Source organism: Oncorhynchus mykiss, chromosome 1 (assembly GCF_013265735.2).
Source record: "Oncorhynchus mykiss isolate Arlee chromosome 1, USDA_OmykA_1.1, whole genome shotgun sequence".
Classification (NCBI taxonomy): Eukaryota; Metazoa; Chordata; class Actinopteri; order Salmoniformes; family Salmonidae; genus Oncorhynchus; species Oncorhynchus mykiss.
Window position 1 is genome coordinate 53,881,490 of NC_048565.1, and position 23,067 is coordinate 53,904,556.

General features: G+C 41.8%; 1 protein-coding gene across 1 annotated transcript; it reads left to right on the top strand.

Moving 5' to 3' along the window:
- The first annotated feature begins 5,430 nt into the window (after positions 1 to 5,430).
- On the top strand, positions 5,431 to 22,356 carry LOC110525273 (endoplasmin). The gene is made up of 15 exons (XM_036989706.1): positions 5,431 to 5,453; positions 5,685 to 5,826; positions 12,483 to 12,599; positions 12,876 to 13,207; positions 13,430 to 13,541; positions 13,794 to 13,889; positions 14,036 to 14,152; positions 14,351 to 14,566; positions 14,744 to 14,809; positions 14,998 to 15,267; positions 15,708 to 15,953; positions 18,699 to 18,835; positions 19,024 to 19,102; positions 21,524 to 21,757; positions 21,846 to 22,356. The coding sequence occupies exons 1-15, from the start codon at positions 5,431 to 5,433 to the stop codon at positions 21,867 to 21,869; spliced, it is 2,211 nt and encodes a 736-aa protein (XP_036845601.1). The 3' UTR covers positions 21,870 to 22,356.
- Positions 22,357 to 23,067: the final 711 nt, after the last annotated feature.

Below are 23,067 nucleotides of genomic sequence, written 5' to 3' on the forward strand. Positions count from 1 at the left end.
GGGTTTACTTTCACACTATTAGATAATGTAATACAATCTTTAAACCCATCAGAAGTGTAGTGCTTACCTCCATGTTATTTATGGCTGCATTGTCCCAATTTTGACCACTTGTTCCAACTTGTGATGAGAAGGTCTTGATGAAACGATCAAGTCAACATTTTGTTAGAAATTTCAAAGATAGCATTAACAATTGTACATGAGACAGTGCTTCCAGATATTGAGGTATCTTCCTTCTGAGGTATGTAAAAAAAATCTGGTGTGTGAATACTCACATGAAAGGTATCCATGATTCTAGATTAAGCCAATCATGTATGTGATTACCATCCTATGGGTCAGCAATGGAATGATTGCTACACAGCTTTCAGGAGACTTTATGTCTTGGGCCTGGATGAATCATTGAAATACAAGTAATATTGTGCATTTGTGATGAATAATTGCAATTGTAATTTGGAATATTCCATCAAAGTTATTTGTTTTGACAGTCAAAACAACTAACTCTTACGATTAATCACTTGACTTGAGTAACTTGAGTTGACGGAAGTAGCAACTTTATATTCTGACCTAGACACTGATTTGTGCAATGCCTAATGGATAATCTATGCATGTTATTGGCTCATCATAGTATATAGCCAAGGGTCTCATAGTCCAAAAACAGCATTGGCCATTGGACTGCTCAGTCAAAACCACCAACTCTTACGATTAATCACTTGACTGGAGTAACTTGAGTTCGGAAGTAAAACATTAAAAGTAGGCTATAGCTTGATGCATGTCCTTACCTTGGACAAACTTATCCAAAAGGCCTTTTTTGCCCCATACAGTGGGGCAAAAAAGTATTTAGTCAGCCACCAATTGTGCAAGTTTTCCCACTTAAAAAGATGAGAGGCCTGTAATTTTCATCATAGGTACACTTCAACTATGACAGACAAAATGAGGGGAAAGAAATCCAGAAAATCACATTGTAGGATTTTTAATGAATTTATTTGCAAATTATGGTGGAAAATAAGTATTTGGTCAATAACAAAAGTTTCTCAATACTTTTAAATACCCTTTGTTGGCAATGACAGAGGTCAAACGTTTTCTGTAAGTCTTCACAAGGTTTTCACACACTGTTGCTGGTATTTTGGCCCATTCCTGCATGCAGATCTCCTTTAGGGCAGTGATGTTTTGGGGCTGTTGCTGGGCAACACGGACTTTAAACTCCCTCCAAAGATTTTTTATGGGGTTGAGATCTGGAGACTGGCTAGGCCACTCCAGGACCTTGAAATGCTTCTTACGAAGCCACTCCTTCGTTGCCCAGGCAGTGTGTTTGGGATCATTGTCATGCTGAAAGACCCAGCCACGTTTCATCTTCAATGCCCTTGCTGATGGAAGGAGGTTTTCACTCACAATCTCACAATACATGGCCCCATTCATTCTTTCCTTTACACGGATCAGTCGTCCTGGTCCCTTTGCAGAAAAATAGCCCCAAATCATGATGTTTCCACCCCCATGCTTCACAGTAGGTATGGTGTTCTTTGGATGCAACTCAGCATTCTTTGTCCTCCAAACACGACGAGTTGAGTTTTTACCAAAAAGTTATATTTTGGTTTCATCTGACCATATGACATTCTCCCAATCTTCTTCTGGATCATCCAAATGCTCTCTAGCAAACTTCAGACGGGCCTGGACATGTACTGGCTTAAGCAGGGGGACACGTCTGGCACTGCAGGATTTGAGTCCCTGGCGGCGTAGTGTGTTACTGATGGTAGACTTTGTTACTTTGGTCACAGCTCTCTGCAGGTCATTCACTAGGTCCCCCCGTGTGGTTCTGGGATTTTTGCTCACTGTTCTTAAGATCATTTTGACCCCACGGGGTGAGATCTTGCGTGGAGCCCCAGATCGAGGGAGATTATCAGTGGTCTTGTATGTCTTCCATTTCCTAATAATTGCTCCCACAGTTGATTTCTTCAAACCAAGCTGCTTACCTATTGCAGATTCAGTCTTCCCAGCCTGGTGCAGGTCTATAATTTTGTTTCTGGTGTCCTTTGACAGCTCTTTGGTCTCAGCCTCCAGTATTTATGCTGCAGTAGTTTATGTGTCGGGGGGCTAGGGTCAGTTTGTTAAATCTGGAGTACTTCTCCTGTCCTATTCGGTGTCCTGTGTGAATCTAAGTGTGCGTTCTCTAATTCTCTCCTTCTCTCTTTCTCTCTCTCGGAGGACCTGAGCCCTAGGACCATGCCCCAGGACTACCTGACATGATGACTCCTTGCTGTCCCCAGTCCACCTGGCTGTGCTGCTGCTCCAGTTTCAACTGTTCTGCCTTATTATTATTCGACCATGCTGGTCATTTATGAACATTTGAACATCTTGGCCATGTTCTGTTATAATCTCCAGCCGGCACAGCCAGAAGAGGACTGGCCACCCCACATAGCCTGGTTCCTCTCTAGGTTTCTTCCTAGGTTTTGGCCTTTCTAGGGAGTTTTTCCTAGCCACCGTGCTTCTACACCTGCATTGCTTGCTGTTTGGGGTTTTAGGCTGGGTTTCTGTACAGCACTTTGAGATATCAGCTGATGTACGAAGGGCTATATAAATAAATTTGATTTGATTTGATTTTGATTTGGTCTTGGCCATAGTGGAGTTTGGAGTGTGACTGTTTGAGGTTGTGGACAGGTGTCTTTTATACCGATAACAAGTTCAAACAGGTGCCATTAATACAGGTAACGAGTGGAGGACAGAGGAGCCTCTTAAAGAAGAGAGGTCTGTGAGAGCCAGAAATCTTGCTTGTTTGTAGGTGACCAAATACTTATTTTCCACCATAATTTGCAAATTAATTCATTACAAATCCTACAATGTGATTTTCTGGATTTTTTTTCTCATTTTGTCTGTCATAGTTGAAGTGTACCTATGATGAAAATTACAGGCCTCTCATCTTTTTAAGTGGGAGAACTTGCACAATTGGTGGCTGACTAAATCATTTTTTGCCCCATTGTATATATATTTATTTTATGGCAGGGAAATTCGCACTGACACTTAATGTTAGCTTGATGGCTATTTGTTTTTACCAATCTATGGTACAATGTTATTTGCAATTGTATAAAAAAAAATATATATAATTTATGTCAACCACTTGCGTGGTGCAAAGGACTGTTTTTATTTGCAACTAGTAAGAACTTTTTTTTTTGTGAGACCCTGATTCACGTGAACGTACAAGTCCATTTCTGTTTTTTCTATTAATGCCAGGAGAATCCGTAATATTTTTAAGAGACAGGAATGAGGTTTCTAAAGCAATTTCCTGTATTGAAGACTTTTCCTTAGTTTCGGATTTGAAAATTAATATCAATAAGTCAGTCTTATTTCCACTCAAGGATTGTGTTTTACAGTTAGTATATGGTAGCCCAATTAAAGATACGGTTACTGTCACGCCCTGACCTTAGTTATCTTTGTTTTCTTTATTATTTTGGTTAGGTCAGGGTGTGACAAGGGGTGGTTTGCTGTGTTTAGGTCTAGGTTTTTTGTATGTTTATGGTGTTGTTTACAGGTCTAGGTGTTTTGTATGTCTATGATTGCCTAGATTGGTTCTCAATTAGAGGCAGCTGTTTATTGTTGTCTCTGATTTGGAACCATATTTAGGCTGCCATATTCCTTGGGTTATTTGTGGGTGATTGTCTATGTGATGTTGCATGTTTGCACGCAGTGTTGATAGCGGTCACGGTCGTGTTGTTATTTTGTTTGTTTAGTGTACTTTGTGTTCATTCGTCTTACATTAAAAGTATGTATTCACTACGACGATAGTGACAGTTACTTATCTTGAAATTGTTATATGCAAGGACGAAAACACGAGTGAATTGAACTTTAACCCCATTGAGAAAACAAAGAAGAAATTGAACCTCTGGTTGATGAGAGATATTTAGTTATACGGTCGGGTTTTATTATCCAAAGCTGAAGGGTTATCCAGGTCGGTTTATGTCTCGTTATCACTTGACTTACCCCCTAAAATTGTAAAGGACTTAGATAAGATTATTTATAGTTTTATTTGATATCCACAAAAATGATGTGGATATATTGAAGCAACATCTCAAGACATCAGTCAGAAAGTTAAAGCTTGGTCGCAAGTGGGTATTCCAAATGGACAAGTATACTTCCAACGTTGTGGCAAAATGACTTAAGGACAACAAAGTCAAGGTATTGGAGTGGCCATCACAAAGCCCTGACCTCAATCCTATAGAAAATTTGTGGGCAGAACTGAAAAAGCTTGTGCGAGCAAGGAGACCTACAAACCTGACTCAGTTACACCAGCTCTGTCAGGAGGAATGGGCCAAAATTCAGTCAACTTATTGTGGGAAGCTTGTGGAAGGCCACCCAAGTTAAACAATTTAAAGGCAATGCTACCAAATACTAATTGAGTGTATGTAAACTTCTGACCCACTTGGAACGTGATGAAAGAAATAAAAGCTGAAATAAATCATTCTCTCTACTATTATTCTGACATTTCACATTCTTAAAATAAAGTGATGATTCTAACTGACCTAAGACAGGGATTTTTTTACGAGGATTTGTTAAGAACAAATTCTTATTTACAATGACGGCTGACCCCAGCTAAACCTTCAACTAACCCAAATGACACAGGTCCAATTGCGCACCGCCCTATAGGACTCCCAATCACAGCCGGTTGTGATACAGCCCAGGATCAATCCCGGGTCTGTAGTGACACCTCTAGCACTGAGATGCAGTGCCTTAGAACACTGAGACACTCAGGGCCTTCTGAGGCCTAGTCCAAAAGGTCATGGCATAGTGACATGTCAAAGTGTAAGGTGTCATTTTCTGTCATCTGTTCAAATACTGTACACAGATCAAGGTTGAGTTCATTAGGGCACAAAACATAAAAAGTTGTAAAGCATCCACTTGTCAGTTTTCTTTCTTTTGGTGCCTAATGAATACAACCCAGCTGTGAGATGCTATGACCTCCCCTATGAATCTAGTTCCTCTCAAGTTTCTTCCTCTGACCTACCTCTGCACCACCTCATCATCTGTTTTGGAACCATCTCTGCTTTTTCCCAGATCATCTTCCACAGTCCCATCAATGTCAAGTCCATCTTCTGCTCTCACAGATGCTGAAATTAGAACAGATTAGTTAGGAAAAGACTTAAGTGAATGGATTTATGTGAAGGGCCACCTATTCAGAGGCTGAATGTGTATCTAGTTACCTGTATCTATCAAGTTAGCTGGATTGAAACATACTTAATTGAATGCAATCTATGCAGGGGGGGGGGGGGGGGGGGGTAATTGCACTTAATACATCAGATTAAAAATATAAATTAATGGGCTATAACTAAACAGCTTTATTATTTAGATGAATTTCCTGTATTCTGGTTAGAACAAACTGAGATAACTAGGATGAGCAAGCCAAGACTAGCAGTAAAGAAATACTGTAATCCGAGAGGGTGTAGGGCTATGGGGTTACCTGACTTGCCTAGGTAAATAAAGGATAAATAAAAAAAATACCCCTGGTGGTAGGTGCTTGACGCACCCTCTCCAGGAGTCATGCCCATGGTCTACATTGCTGACTGTGAATCAGCCCTTCGTTAAATCAAATTCTTGTCAGCAATGTTTAAAGCATTGTCTAGGGAGCAGAAATGTGATGACAGTGGTCATTGACTTAAGTGCTTAATCCTTTCAATATCACTAATTTTCTGCTCCTCCTCCAGGGAGGAGGAGTCTATCCAGCTGGACGGGCTGAACGCAGCTCAGATAAAAGAGATCAGAGAGAAATCTGAGAAGCATGTCTTCCAGGCAGAGGTCAACCGCATGATGAAGCTTATCATCAACTCACTCTACAAGAACAAGGAGGTCAGTGGTGGTGGCTGGGGACAAACACTCACTCACAAACATGCTGGGGAACAGTCTTTATCCTGAAGTAGACTTGAAAGATAATGGAAACATCCCTAAAATTGGAAGGGTTCCCTTCCTGATTATTCCCTCCTGATTCTGGTAATCCTCCAACTGCATGGGGGAAAGGTTAGTCTGGAGCTCTGTCAGGCACTGGGTGTGCACTCCACCCTTTTATTCCAGCCCTGCTCTAACACATCAGACTCTACAAATTAAGCTGGATCAAAAGCCTGCACACCAGTAACTTAGATCTCCAGATGGAGAGTTGATATTTGACTTAAGGCATATTTTCACTGGTGTTATGATATTGGTATCGAAGTAAAAATTATGGTTTTGCCGCTACACTTCAAGCTAATGATTAGCCCATTGGGGTAGCCTAAAGAAATGCAGATGTGCAACCCCATGTTTCAGCCATCTGTAGCCTAACCCAGGGGTTCCCCAACTATTTTGGCCCACAATCTAATTTTGATGTGTAAATTATCAAGACGACAACCATGTGACGGAAAATTACATAATTGGGGCTATGGTAGTCAAACATTCTAACAGTATTTTGGATTTGTATTCTTAACTCCACATACTTTTTAATGTGGGTCTATGATGGTCAATTGCAAATTAGTCTGACATAAGACAAATCTCACAACCACTAAGATGGGTGTGCCTGATGCATGTTGCGTCGGAGCGTCTCGAAGTCAGTGGACGCATTTGTTTTTCATGCAGAGAAGAGCACTGAATCGGCATACCATGCGTTTTAATGCTCAGAGGGAGATGGCACAGTATTCCCTTTTGAGTCAAGAACCAAAGTTGTCTGCAACATTTGGTCACATGACTGCTGATCAGCTATAAGTGAAATCGAACCTGCACATCAACTGAGCCATGATCACAATCAAACGGATTTTGCAGGTTGTCACTCATCTCTTGTATTTGCTCTACATGCTTGTGTTGAGTTCCTGCAATGCCTGTTACGTCAACAAGGATACTTTTTTTTCTCTTTTTTTCATTAGTCAATCCCCCCCCAATTCCAAAAATCTTTCCAACATTCCCCCTCGCTAACCACCAAGCCTCGGTGGGAAATATATTGTCATGCTCTGATCAAATATCTCCACATAGTTTGATGCATGACAGGCGTACGCGATGTAATTTACAATCCAAGTTACCTGCGTCATCTGATTTCTGCTCTATTGCTGCCATTTGGTCTCATTGTATCCATTATAGTAGTGGGTATAACTTTAGACCGTCCCCTCGCCCATTCCCGGGCACGAACCAGGGACCCTCTGCACACATCAACAACAGTCACCCACGAAGCATCGTTACCCATCGCTCCACAAAAGCCACGGCTCTTGCAGAGCAAGGGGAACTACTACTTCAAGGTCTCAGAGCAAGTGACGTCACGAATTAAACGCTATTTAGCGCGCACCGCTAACTAAGCTAGCCGTTTCACATCCGTTACAGTAGCTCAGTGGGTGTATCATACAAGGCTTGCAGGGGAAGACGTGTTAATAACTAGAGTGCAGAGGCCGACCTACTGCCCCCGTGATCAATGGAGCCCCATCTGTGCAGAATCCCATGGAATCCAGATACTGACTGTTAGAACTTGGTGGTCTATAGCAGCTTCTCACAAGAATGGGCTTTAGGTGAGGCAGATGAACCTGTAGCCATATTACTTCAACAGTATTTAATGAGATCCCCCTCTAAGCTTTACAGGAATGTGCTTCTGAATATAGACTGCAACACCGCCCCCATTGGAATCTGCTTTTTGTCAATATAGTGACACCGCACACTGAACATCCCATGTGCTGTTTCATGCTCTGGAATCATGAGACAGAAAAATATGTTCTCGTGAATAGCACCCCCATGAAATGTAGCTAACAAAAGTCAATGCGTGGGCGTATCGGCCCTCACAGCTAACATCCATTTGTAGTGCACAAGATGGAGTTTGAGTCTTAAGTCATTATCATCATGATTGCCAGCTATAGTGTCAATTATTCGTTTGTGTTATCTGACAAAGGTATTGATGTGACTTTGCCTCTGCCTGCCCGGAACATTGTTTTCACCATATCAATCGTAGGCCATGAGTACTCGAACGATCTTCAACTAAATACTGTAACTATTTGGTCCGTTGTGTTGAAGACCATGTTAATTTTCTTTGACTCTAGTGTTCAATGTGTGCATTTGCAGGACACAACAAAAAATAAAACAAGCCAAGCATCACAGTTCTGCTGCCTATATTCCTTTACTCAATTGTGTTCCAACCGCTCCCTCTACACACGCCTGTGCCGTGAGCCTACAGAAATGAATGCCTGTAAAGGTATTTAACTGATGGGCTTCACAAGCGACATGTCTTGCAGTTTTATCACATTCTAAATGCTGGTTGACTGAAGTTGGGAAATGTGTTCCAACAATGAACTACAGTTTTGGAATTGCGTAATTTTCCTCACGCCTCGATCACACCAACGGTGTCATTGCATTTTGGTACACCAGAAGCACTCTTGCGCACATCCAGATACTGCACACTATTTTGCCGCATGACTTCTTCGGCCTAGATCACACTGGTAGCGTCATGCGCAAAATAGTACCCTGTATCTGGATATGGGCGCAACAAAGTTCAACATTCACCTTCTGCTAACATTTTTGTCAAGCGGTCTACGCATAGTTTGATGTATGCGCTTGATAAATCCAACATATGCAGGACACACTGCAACTGCCTCTGCAACCAAATGCTGCAAGGCAGACGCAGCATTCCGTTGGAAATGAGTAGCTGTGTTCGAATACTCATGCTAACTGGACTATTTGTGACGTGAATTGAGTATATAAACTTAGCAAAAAAAGATCAGGACCCTGTCTTTCAAAGAATTTGTAAAAATCCAAATAACTTCACAGATCTTCATTGTAACGTGTTTTAAACGCTGTTTCCCATGCTTGTTCAATGAACCATGAACAATGAATGAACATGCACCTGTGGAACGGTTGTTAAGACACTAACAGCTTACAGACGATAGGCAATTAAGGTCACAGTTATGAAAACGTAGGACACTAAAAGAGGCCTTTCTACTGATTCTGAAAAACACAAAGAAAGATGCCCAGGGTCCCTGCTCATCTGTGTGAATGTGCCTTAGGTATGCTGCAAGGAGGCATGAGGACTACAGTTGTGGCCAAGGCAATAAATTGCAATGTCCATACTGTGAGACGCCTAAAACAGCGCTACAGGGAGACAGGACGGACAGCTGATCGTCCTTGCCGTGGCAGACCACATGTAACAACACCTGCACTAGATCGGTACATCCGAAAATCACACCTGCGGGACACGTACAGGATGACAACAACTGCCCGAGTTACACCAGGAACGCACAGTCTGAGCACTGATGGAGGGATTATCTGCAATAGCCTGTAGGCCTGTTGTAAGGCAGGTCCTCACCAGACATCACCGGCAACAACGTCGCCTACAGGCACAAACCCACCGTCGCTCGACCAGACAGGGCAGGCAGAAAGTGCTCTAAACTGATGAGTCGTGGTTTTGTCTCACCAGTGGTGATGGTCGCATTCGCGTTTATCGTCGAAGGAATGAGCGTTACACCGAGGCCTGTACTCTGGAACGAGGTAGAGGGTCCGTCATGGTCTGGGGCGGTGTCACAACATCATCGGACTGAGCTTGTCATTGCAGGCAATCTCAATGCTGTGTGTTACAGAGAAGACATCCTCCTCCTCGATGTGATACCCTTCCTGCAGGCTCATCCTGACATGACCCTGGATCCCGGATCTCAATCCCATTGAGCACGTCTGGGACCTGTTGGATCGGAGGGTGAGGGCTAGGGCCATTCCCCGCAGAAATGTCCGGGAACTTGCAGGTGCCTTGGTGGAAGAGTGGGGTAACATCTCACAACAAGAACTGACAAATCTAGTGCAGTGAGGTTCATTGCAGTACTTAATGCAGCTGGTGACTACACCCCCCCCCCCCCCCCCCCCCCCCCCCCCCCCCCTTTGTTCAGGTTCACATTCTGTTTGTTAGTCACACGTCTGGAACTTGTTCAGTTTGTATCCAATTGTTGAATCTTGTTATGTTCATACAAATATTTGCACATGTTAAGTCTGCTGAAAATAAACGCTGCTGACAGAGGACGCTTCTTTTTTGTTTATTTTAGTATGCACATTGGTCAAAGTATGGATATAGTTAGTATGCCAAAAGTTCCCGGATGTCGTACTAAATACGAATTATACACACAGGGGACACTATCTGTACTTTTAGGGCCCATAATGCAAATCTTCAGAAAATGGTGGTGGCTTCAATGTTTTCAGAAACATTCAGAAAATGACAGGAAATATGCTGCTAAAGTTTGAGAGCGACTAAAAATGCATTGACTCAACTAAGGACAAATGTTGCACAATGTAATAAATGACTTTTCAAATGTTACATTTATGTTGGCTGACAATTTGATAGCTATGCTATCCTTATGAACCGCATAGCACTACAGCAGTATGTACAGGCATGTTAGCTAGTTACCTACCGTTAGATGGATACTAATATATCAACTTGCCAGGCAGTATATGAACTAACCAATTTCTATTGACTTGATTATTCACAAGTGGTATCGTCGTTGTGCGTTTCAATGGACATTGTTAATTCTGGATATCTACTCCGGTTTCAGAGCATCTACTTTGAATATGGCTGGTGTCAGTAAACATCAGCAAAAATAGCGTAATTGTTGCCAGTAGCACTGTAAGTCACCAATGCTCTGGATAACATGAAAACAGCCTAACCAATTCTGCTAGATTGTGTAAAATGGTCAGTGTTCTCTCATTGTGTCTGGAAGTAGCTAGCCAACATTAGCCAGTTAGCTTGGGTGCTTGACTGCAGTTGAATGCTCTGCTCAACCCTACTCCTCGGCCAGGGGCGCTCCAGTGTGCGCTCTGAATGCTCAGAGCGCTCAGAGCTAAACGCTCTGGATTTACGAATGCCCAGAACTCGCTCTAGCACTACAGATTGACTTTACGTACACACCTGAAATTGTCGATCATCATTCTCAAAGCCGCTGTTTACTTATAAGATCACTTTAGCACCGCCCTAAGAACCCGACTCAAACCTTCAAATAGGTATGTAATGACACATTATATAAACTCTTTATGGTGTTTTATTTACATTTGAGGCAATAAGGTGATAAGTTGGACAGATCGAGTGAAAAAGCCATTTTCCCACAAGACATCTCTCCTTCTCACTATCACGCATTAGTTTCGCTTCCCCACCCGCCATTTAATTTTTATTTTTTAAAAGACCCGACGGGGCTCATTGCCTGCTTAGAACTATGCAGAAACGAGCAGTGTTTAGGTCATGTAATTTAATCTTTTGGAAAGGGGAGAAATTGTGCTTTACAATGGTATTGACATTACAGTTGATCTGGAAGTATTACGTTTTTGGGGCGCTAAAATAAGGGCAATTGTACGGACCAAGGCGTTGTACAAGTTTACGTTAATGTTAGTGGCGACCCTACTTTGCGAACTACTAGTGGCATTTTCAAATTGGTTAACCTAGGCTATTACCCCCTACTAGACAGACCAGTTCCACACTGAAAATATGCTGAAACATTAGTTTGATGAAGACAGTATTTTTCATCGGAATCATTAAGCCTAGGCCTAATCACCAAACAGATGTCCTGGTCATAATTCATCCCCATAGTGTTCAATGTGGAATTGTTAATCCATTTAGAAAATTCAGAACAGGCTTAATTAACCTAATAGACCTTCTGTATATTGGAAAGACTGATTTTGGTTTGTAACCATGGGATTTCTTTCAACTTTCCAAATTGAGCCCTGTTTCAAATGATTACTCTTTGAATAACTGTTCTTGACATGAGATGTGAATCACTTCGGTCTAATCTGACCTATTTTTTTTTTTTTTTAATCTTAACTTTTTTTTTTTGACCAAAAATGTGTCTTGGATGTGATCTTGGGAAATAAGAGCAGATTGTCTGTAAAATTTACAAAACAAGGCCATGCCATTGCACAACCATAGGCTTCTACAAGTGGGTACACTGCTGTTTCACAATATAACCAGTTGATATTAGTTTCAGGCAATTAGGATTCGTTATCTGTAATTGTTATGATAAATTAGGCATTGTTGGCGTGTAGTGAAATGTTGCTTTTCTAAAAATGGCTTATATAAGTTTATTTTGATTTTGTAGTCCTCCAAAAAAATGGTCAGTACTTGGAACAAAGGTCATATGACCATCCCTAATCAACTACGGCCAGTAATATCAAAGTCTCTGCAATTAGTGTGTGGTTTCATAACGTAGTGGGTTTAGCCATTCACCTTGGGAATGATTCAAGTGTAGCCTTTTCCCATGATCTAAGGGTGCTCTCTGGCTGAATTTAACCACATTACAATGATTAATACTTTTTATATCAGGTGACCCAAGCCCTAGTTTGGGAGCCACTGGCCTAACCACTATGCTACATCAGTAAGCCTACAGAATAATGCTTATTGCTAATAGCACACCTGCCTGATATGAACTGTGTAGGCTATCCTTTTGAAAGAGCGGTCCCTAAATACAGATTGTGGATTTAATCAAACCAAGGGGGCAAATGGGTATAAGTCAACCATAACCATCCTTTACTCCTGTGTGTTGTAGATCTTCTTGAGGGAGTTGATATCCAACGCCTCTGATGCTCTGGATAAAACCAGAATGATGTCTCTGACCAACGAGGATGCACTGGCAGCCAATGAGGAGCTCACCATCAAGATCAAGGTGTTTCATGGTCCTCACAGATTCAATCTCAACTCACATTCCGTACTGGAGAATGTCCAAAGTTCCTCCTTTCAGACCTTCTCCAGTGGGTTTTGGGTTTTGAGACTGTTAGGAGCAGATGCAAGGAATCAAGTAAAGCTGAATTGAGGAAGAGCCAAACGCCTTAACTTTGTAAATGTTTTTGACTCATCCATTCCACAAGACATGGAAATCATAAGATAAATACTCGTAGGACTTCTGAGCTTGAGCTTTTTTCTTAATTTTTTTCCTCCCCAGATGGACAAAGAGAAGAACATGCTCCACATCACTGACACGGGCATCGGCATGACCAAAGAGGACTTGGTCAAGAACCTGGGTACCATCGCCAAGTCGGGCACCAGCGAGTTCCTCAACAAGATGACGGAGATTGAAACCGAGGGCCAGTCCACCTCTGAGCTTATTGGCCAGTTCGGTGTGGGCTTTTACTCTACCTTCCTGGTTGCCGACAAGGTGATCGTGTCTTCAAAGCACAACAACGGCACACAGCACATCTGGGAGTCTGACTCCAATGAGTTTTCTGTCATTGAGGACCCTCGCGGGGATACGCTCGGCAGGGGCACCAGCATCACGTAAGTGCCTCCAATGGCATACTCCCAAAAGTGAATATCCCGCCCATCTGGCAGTGCTCCAAGTATTTAAGTTTTGAATACTAGGTGATGGTATTCATATTGTGGCCATGATTTCAATGAACTACTTATGTAGCATTGAAAGATAAGATGACACGGGACAAAATCCCACAATGAAATCCAGTGTACAAAGCCTTGCATTTCGCATTTGTTTTACTCTTCCAGGTTGGTGATGAAGGAGGAGGCTACAGACTACCTGGAGCTGGAAACCATCAAGAACCTGGTCAAGAAATACTCGCAGTTCATCAACTTCCCCATCTACATCTGGGCCAGCAAGGTATAGGAGTGGAACTATACTATCATTTACTGTACATTGTCTCCTGTCCTCTCATCTGCACTGATTAGAAACATTATGTTGGTAGTTGCTCATCATTAGACTGGCTTTCATGTGGTCTGTTTTCAGATTATTGCAGATGGAGAGACAATTGAGGGCGTCATAGTTCGTTGTCAATGGCACAGCCCATGGTGTGTTTATAGCAGTGAGCTGTATAAATAATATTTTGCCATGTTCCCTTCTCTCCCTACCCAGACAGAGACTGTTGAGGAGCCCATCGAGGACACCGAGGTGAAGGATGACACTGAGGATGAGGTAGAGGTGGAGGAAGAGGAGGACAAGCCCAAGAAGGTTAAAACAAATTAGTTTTTATTTTGTTTTCCAAAACTCTCCTTCAGTTTATTTGATCCATTCCAATACTAGCACACCTAAGCCATCAACTTGATTTTGATAAGTGACTTTTTAAGTACCCAAGCAACTTCATTCCTTTCGTCCAGGTTGAGAAGACCGTGTGGGACTGGGAGCTGATGAACGACGTCAAGCCTATCTGGACGAGACCAGCCAAAGAAGTAGAGGAGGATGAGTACAAAGCCTTCTACAAGACTTTCTCTAAGGTATGCAGTCTGTACCTCCTTTTGACATTTCTTCCTTCCACTGGGTTTTTCTTAGCTAATGTGCCTTTTTATTTTTTTCTCTTTGGGGTCTTGTCTTAGTTTACTGTAAATCATTGACTGCTGATATAAAAAGGGCTTTATAAATCAATACATTTGATTGGTGTTCGAATTGTATTGATTTTTCAGTCTTCCCTCCAGGACACAGATGAGCCCCTCTCCCACATCCACTTCACAGCCGAGGGTGAGGTCACCTTCAACTCCATCCTGTTTGTCCCCGTTGCTGCCCCCAGGGGCATGTTCGACGAGTATGGAACCAAGAAGAACGACTTCATCAAGCTCTTTGTCCGTAGAGTCTTCATCACTGATGATTTCAATGACATGATGCCCAAATACCTGAACTTTGTCAGGGGAGTGGTGAGTGACGTAGCTTCTAGGGCTATGCAGGCTTGGATCAATAAAGGAAATTGAAAACGTTAGTTTACGATCTGAATTGACTGACTAGAAATGTATTTGACCCTGCTGTACATTTGAATGATAGTTAATTTAATACTTCAGTTTTTCTGATTTATGATAATGTGATTGTTTGGTTAGGTGGACTCTGATGATCTGCCACTGAATGTGTCAAGAGAAACCCTGCAGCAGCACAAGTTGCTCAAGGTGAGCCTCTCTAATCTCAAATAAGCAAGTTCAGACTGTTAACTGACAGGTTTCGGTCAGATCTCTTCTCTTTGGTGCTTACAGAAGATGATGATTTGAACATAATTACTTATCATTAACCAATGTAGTGAATGATGTGAGCTTCATAATTAAAGCCCCTTCCTCCCTTACGTTTCCCCTCCATCCAGGTCATCCGTAAGAAGCCGGTGCGTAAGACCCTGGACATGATAAAGAAGATTGCAGAGGAGCAGTACAATGAGAAGTTCTGGAAGGAGTTTGGCACCAACATTAAACTGGGTGTGATCGAGGACCACTCCAACAGGACACGTCTGGCCAAACTGCTGCGTTTTCAGACCTCCAACAGCGACACGGTGCTGGCCAGCCTGGAGCAGTACGTAGAGAGGATGAAGGACAAGCAGGACAAGATCTACTTCATGGCCGGGACCAGCCGCAGGGAGGTGGGTAGAGTTTGACTTTGAACACTCCCCTCTGTATAGTATAAATTACAGGTTTTTGTACTTGTAGGTATAGGTGACTCTGATGTAATGGTATGTATAACAGATGAAGGAGAACAGGTGCCAGCTGTACTTCAAGGCCAGAACCAGCTACAAGCAAGTGGGTAGAGGGTGGACCATAAACTGGATAAATTAAAACACTACCCTCTTAACTTTTCCCTTGACTTTTCCTCCCTTACCTTGAATTCTGATATTTTCAACCGAGGTCAAGGTAAGGAAGAAAGTCACATCCCTGAAAATCTGAATCAACCACTCTCAGCTGGTCCCAATTCGCTCACTACTCCTTCCCCTTGGCCCTTTGTTTGCAGCTCTGTAAGGAGTAATATAGTCAAGGTTAATGTTCCTATCCCTTGTCTTCCCTTGTGGAATGTCCTCTCCCCCAGGCTGAGTCGTCTCCCTTTGTAGAGAGTCTGTTGAAGAAGGGTTATGAGGTAATCTACCTGACAGAACCAGTGGATGAGTACTGTGTCCAGGCCTTGCCAGAGTTTGACGGTAAGCGCTTCCAGAATGTGGCCAAGGAGGGCATTAAGTTTGACGAGAGCGACAAGGCCAAGGAGACCAGGGAGGTCCTGGAGAAGGAGTACGAACCTCTCACCACCTGGATGAAGGACAGCGCCCTCAAGGACAAGGTAACGTGCAGATAATGAATGTGAAAGACCAGACTTCAGACAACATTTTTATTTTCCCGCTGTGGCGGTCATGACATTTTGTCAGCCGGTTGTCATGCAAAAGAGTGCCGATCTCACGGTAATTTACCTTCTAATAAACACGTTTAGCATCTCCAGGCCTCCACACATAATTCAACTTATCCCTCCTATTGTATTCCGCTAAGTTTCACATTCCGGCGTGCATGTGACCAGTGGCACCTTAAGTGGGGAGGATGGACTCATAGTAATGGCTGGAATGGAATAAATAGAATGGTATCAGTCGTTCCACAAATACATGCTTTTGATACCATTCTATTCACTCCATTCCAGACATTGAGCTGTTCTTCCCTCAGCAGCCTCCTGTGGAGTGTGCATATGAAGTGGCTATGTTGAGTGGAAAAGTGATCATTTGAAACGGGTCCTATAGGCTAGATTCAGTTATTTGGTGAATTGAGTTGTGAATGATACAAACTTAATCAAAATGTATATGGGTTGCATGATGTGACTAGACCGTTGACTATTGAGAAAGTTGGAAAAAAAAGAAGCTTGCCTTTCCTTGCCTCAGGCTGCACAGCTGTTCTCGTAAGTGATCATCTTTTCACCAATCAGATTGATCTCAATTTAATTTTGTCTTCAATATTATGTCAAATTAGTTTAGATTTAGAATGGCCATATCCATATGCACGCGAATGGAGGCTGCACGCTTTCCCGCCGGTGTGGGAAATGCCGGGTAGACATCTAAGAAGTAAAAACACTTTCACTCCATGCATCAACAACTGTTTGTAGAGCATGCTCTCCAAACTGCTCAAACTGTATGCCATGGGCTCTCTAACCCTGTTCTTGCAGCTACCCAGTGCTTAATTTGGAAAATTAAATGAACTCAGCAAAAAATAAACTTCCCTTTTTCAGGACCCTGTCTATCAAAGATAATTTGTAAAAATCCAAATAACTTCACAGATCTTCATTGTAAAGGGTTTAAACACTGTTTCCCATGCTTGTTCAATGAACCATGAACAATGAATGAACAGGCACCTGTGGAACGGTTGTTAAGACACTAACAGCTTACAGATGGTAGGCAATTAAGGTCACAGTTATGAAAACGTAGGACACTAAAAGAGGCCTTTCTACTGACTCTGAAAAACACCAAAAGAAAGATGCCCAGGGTCCCTGCTCATCTGTGTGAATGTGCCTTAGGTATGCTGCAAGGAGGCATGAGGACTACAGTTGTGGCCAAGGCAATAAATTGCGATGTCCGTACTGTGAGACGCCTAAAACAGCGCTACAGGACGGACAGCTGATCTTCCTCGCAGTGGCAGACCACGTGTAACGACACCTGCACAGGATCGATACATCCTTACTGAAAAAAATAAATAAAATGCCCAATTGCTAGGTTATTCAAATTCACTCATTTTTGCTTAAACCAACAGCAGCCCCTAAGGCTATACATTCTGACTCGTGGATAGACATTTAGATTTTTCATTAGCATTGACGTCAGTGGTTAGGACGATAGAGCCCGAAGTACCAGGCCATAAGGACAGGATGGTCGTTAGCAGGTTGGGTACTAACAAATTATGTCCAGAGTGCATAAAAATACATTACTGTGACTCAACGGTCACATGGGATTTTACTGCAGTTAGTGCCTAGGGAAAGTATTCAGACTCCGTGACTTCCACATTTTGTTAGGTTACAGCGTTATTCTAAAATGTATTCATTGTTTTTTCCTCAACCTACACTCAATACCCCATAATGACAAAGCAAAAACAGGTTAAGACAATGTTGCTTATTTATTTAAAAAAAAAACTTAAATATTACATTGACATAATGTTCCCCTTCTCCCCTGATTGCTCAGTTTGGTTGGGCGGCCAGCTCTAGGCATTTTGGTGGTTCTAAACTTCTTCCATTTAAGAATGCAGGCCACTGTTCTTGGGGACCTTCAATGCTGCAGAAATGTATTGCTACCGTTCCCCATATTTGTGATCTGACACAATCTTGTCTCGGCGCTCTACGGACAATTCCTTCGACCTCATGGCTTGGTTTTTGCTCTGACATGCACTGCCAACTGTAGGACCTTTTTTTAAATAGACAGGTGTGCATTTCCAAATCATGTCCAAGCAATTGCATTTACCACAGGTAGACTCCAAGGTGAAGACACATCTCAAGGATCAATGGAAACAGGATGCACCTGAGCTCAATTTTGAGTCTCAAAGCCAAGGGTCTGAATACTTATGTGAAGGTATTTCTTTTTTCTTTTTACCTGCTTTTGCTCTGTCATGGGATATTGTGAAGATTACTGAAGATTTGTATTAATTTAATCCATTTTAGAATAAGGCTATAACGTAACACAATGTGGAAAAAGTCAAGGGGTCTGAATACTTTCCGAAAACTACGTATGACTCACTGCCAGTGTGGCAGTGATATGGTCACCGCAACAGCCCTTGTCATGATTAAAAATATGCTCAACGGTGAATCCGACCCTAAATGTTTTGGGATGAAATGTTTAATTGTGTTTTTTAACTAGGCAAGTCTTAAGTACAAATTCCTATTTACAATGACTGCCTAGGAACAGTGGGTTAACTGCCTTCAGTGGGAGGACAGATTTTTACCTTGTCAGCTCGGGGATTCGCTCTAGCAACCTTTTGGTTACTGGCCCAATGCTCTAACCACTAGGCTACTTGTCATATATTGTGGGAAACCTTTTCTTATTTGCCAATTTTATTTTTTCTTTAGATTGAGAAGGCTATCCTGTCCCAGAGGCTGACTAAATCTCCCTGTGCCCTGGTAGCCAGCCAGTACGGCTGGTCTGGTAACATGGAGAGGATCATGAAGGCACAGGCCTACCAGACAGGGAAAGACATCTCCACAAAGTGAGTGATCACTATGCACTTCAGGTAGCATTCTGAAGTGTTGATGCTACACAAAAGCTCAATCTGTCAATGGAAAACTTGCATGAATATTTAAGGTAAACCTGGATCTCACTTCCTAATTAACACCCTTTGTTTTGTGACACTTTTTGATCTCTTCCTTTATATTGTGTTCTGCTTTGTATTTCCAGTTATTATGCAAGCCAGAAGAAAACATTAGAAATCAACCCAAAGCACCCTCTCATCAAGGAAATGCTGAAACGCATTTCTGTAAGTATCACATACATGTGAAGCTGTGTTCATAATACTCCCATCTCAACCTGATTATTGAGTGGTGCCAATGTGGTCCAAGCCAGAGAAAGTTCCTCATCTCATCAGTTGAGTGATGTCTGTAATACAACACAATATTATTGATCCACTATACAGCGCTCCATAGGTATTGGAACCCTACCCTTTTTTCTGTGTTGACTTTGTACTCCAGCACTTTGGATTTGAAATTCTGTTTATGACTGAGGTTAAAGTGCAGACTGTCTATTCATCTGAGGGTATTTTTGTACATAATTGCCCACCCCCCCCCCTCCCCATTTTAGGGGAGCAAAAGTATTGGAACAATTTCTCTTGTGTGGATTAAAGTTCAGTATTTGGTCCCATGTACATAACATGCAATGACTACATTAAGCTTGTGACTCTACAAATGTGTTTTTGTTTTATTTTGTGCCCGATTTAGAAGTGAATGGTAAATGTATTAATTTTGGAGTCACTTCTATTGTGAATAGGATGTTTCTAAACACGTCTACATGAATGTGGATGCTACCATGATTACGGATAATCCTGACTGACTCGTGAATAATGAGGTGAGAAAGTTAAATACATCATACGTCCAAAGAAATGCTAACATCTCTCACCTTTACAATAACAGGGGAGGATAACGTTTTTGTAATGGAGTAGTTTATGTGCGTCGCACTCATTCAGGATTTTCCATAATCATAGTAGCATCAACATTAATGTAGAAGTGTTTAGAAACATATATTCTTTATAATAAGTGACTCCAAAATTACACTACATTATTAACCATTAATTTATATTTGGGCACAATCTGAAACAACAAAATGCATCCAACAAATTTGTACTTACAAGGTTGATCTTGTCATTGTGTGCTATGCCTATGGGACTAAATACTAAATGGTTGACTACTTTAATACACAAGTAAAATTGTCCCCTAAAATGGTGACTAGGTTCAAAAAGTACTGTAATTTCTAAATGGTTCAACCAATATGGATGGTCTCCAATTTAAAGCGGAGTCTGCACTTTAACCTAATTTTATCCTTCCATTACGTGTCACTCTCCCAATACTTTTGGAGCTCACTGATAGACACTGACAACTGACATGGTAAATGTTGCTGTCAGTCTGGTGATCTGTGGGCAGGTATTACTGTTTTTTTGTTTAAAACACTAACTGGATGTCACCCTAGACAAGTGTCTGCTAATAGTGTTGGAGTAGTGAACTACATGTAATTTAACTTAATTTTGCAGTAGCTTGGCGGTAGTTGAACAGAATTCATATCTAGGTAGTGTTTTCAGTAGTTAATTTTTCTCTCCATGTAACAGTGTAGCAAACTGCTAAAAAAGTTGTGAAGTAGGCTATTTCCTTTTTTTCGGCATCAGACCCGGGCCCAGTTTCCCAAAAGCATATTTAAGGCTAAGTTGGTCGTTAGAACCTTCGTAGTAGCATCGTTAAATTTCAGAGCTGTTTCCCAAAATCATTGTTATTAACGTTCTTGAAAATGCCCGTAATCAAACATAAACCATGTGATACTATGTCTCTGACTGCTTAACTTCAGAACAAAATTGACAAGAAAACAAAGTTGTCAATGTCTTAATACAACCAACCTATAAAATATTCTTCAAATTAACTGAGATGGCTGAATTAAAATATAAACGCTAGAATATAGGCCTATTTCAGTCATATTGGAATGCATTTCATGTTCTATTTTGCTACTTGTGGGCTATGTTTGTAATTTGTCTCCAATATATTTCATGTGTAGCTGAACATGTGCCAAATCGGAGATTTAGTGCATTTTTTAAAATTAAGTATTATAATAAGCCACTTTAATAGTGGTAGTTTTTCTCTAGGAGCTGATCCCTCGTCAGTATTGTGAAATAATGTAAAGGTAAGATTTGAATGGAGAAAGCGGATCGAAGGGCAGCGCTCCCTTTTTTTCGAACCTATCAGCATCGACACATGCTCCAATGACTCACTTAGTAACGCATGTTACGTCTTCAGCCGTTGTAGGAACGATTAATCTTTATGGAACTTGTGGAACTTGTGAGCTTAAGTTCCATCACTATCTGGGAAACCGGGCCCTGCCTAATTCTCACGTAGTCCATTTGTTTTTGGTGTTTAGGTTGTTACACATTCTGTTAACATATGACCCCAAAGTGACCATTTGTAGTCTTGACATTTCCGATAAACATATGATGGTTAAATTAAGTCGTTTGGATGTAGTAAACTGCTTTTTTTCAAAGAGAATTTCAGTTAAATAGTTTACTTTTAAGGTTCGCTTTAGTTAAGCTAAACTTTCAGTGTGAAGTAATTGGTAGCGTGGTAAACTCTTAAGAATAGCTTCCCCAACACTGCTACTAAATGACTCGAACTGTAAATATAACTTATTTGTATTCCTCTCCCCATAGACTGATGCCAAGGACCAGACTGCCTCAGACCTGGCCATGGTGTTGTTTGAGACGGCCACGCTGCGTTCAGGCTACCAGCTTCAAGACACCAAGGCCTATGGAGACAGGATTGAACGCATGCTGCGGCTCAGTATGAACGTAGATCTCAACGAACAGGTTGAGGAGCCAGAGGAGGAGCCTGAAGAGGCGGCAGAGGCTGAGGAAGAAGAAGAAATTCAAGATGAGGATGAAGTGGTATGTTTCTAAGTACAACAACTATGTTTAGGCCAGTATCCACACATGAAGGCCTGTTACTAACTTTTCCTTCGTTTTTCCCATGCAGGTAACAGATAAAGATGAATTATAAAGCATTAAATGAGTGTGGGTGTCATGATGGACCTATCCTGGAGCTGAGCCACAACCAAGACCACCCATGGCTAACCAAGTCCTAGCCTTGAAATTCAGACTGAATTTAGCTTCATTCTGTACGTTTCTCTCCATTATCTATGAATTAGTCATTACGACAGTAAAACCATGTGATTCATTCTGGATAGCCAAGACCACCACCAGCTGGCCAAGAACACCAACGGTCAGTGAAGACTAGCCAGGTCCCAGATCGGTTTGTGTGGTCTTGCCCAACAGATCAGGCTAAGTCAAGACATTGATGGCCATTGGCCACCTTTCACTCACTCGGGAAGGTCCTGATCGGATTTTTTTATAAGGCTTTGGTTTTGTTTTGTTGCGTTCCTCATGATTGTAAATTTGTTAATATTTCACTGAGCTGTCTTTGGGAAAGATGTGATCGATACTGTCACTTGATCCCATTAAATAAATATTTATTGGGAAAAGAGTGACTTTTTTTATATTTTGTTTAATTATTATTTTTTTTAACCAGGTAGTTGAAAACAAATTCTTATTTACAATGACGGCCTACCCTGGCCAAATCCTCCCCTAACCCAGATGACGCTGGGCCAATTGTGCGCCTCCCAATGGGACTCCCGATTCTAGCCGGTTGTGATACAGCCCGGGATCGAACCTGGATCTGTAGTGACTGCTCTTAAGAATAGCTTCCCCAACAGCCTTAGACCACTGCACCACTCGGGAGGCCCTCTATTATTATTTTTTTTAACTCTTTAAGAAGCACATGCAGTGGCTGACACGGAAAACAGATCTGGCAATAAGAATAGGCTGTACTCTTGACCATTTACATCTAGGGATTGAGTTTTGCGCTTGAAGGAACTTTCTTTTAGGTTCAGTTTCATAATGTGCACCTGCTCGTTAGTTCGCTAGCTAATCGGGCGGGGGGGGGGGCCTGTCACAAAGGGATTTTCATAGCAGGTTAGATCATTTCTCTTAACCTCAGTCTCCTAAACTGCTATGAAAAAGTCACTTCGGTATATTTCATATGAAACAAATGGGGTAGAAAGTGCAGCACAATGCACACAACACTAAGTGCTTTATCAAGCTTAGCTATCTCGCAAGATGAAGAAATCTAATTCACTTCAAATCAAATTCATTTATATAGCCCTTCGTACATCAGCTGATATCTCAAAGTGCTGTACAGA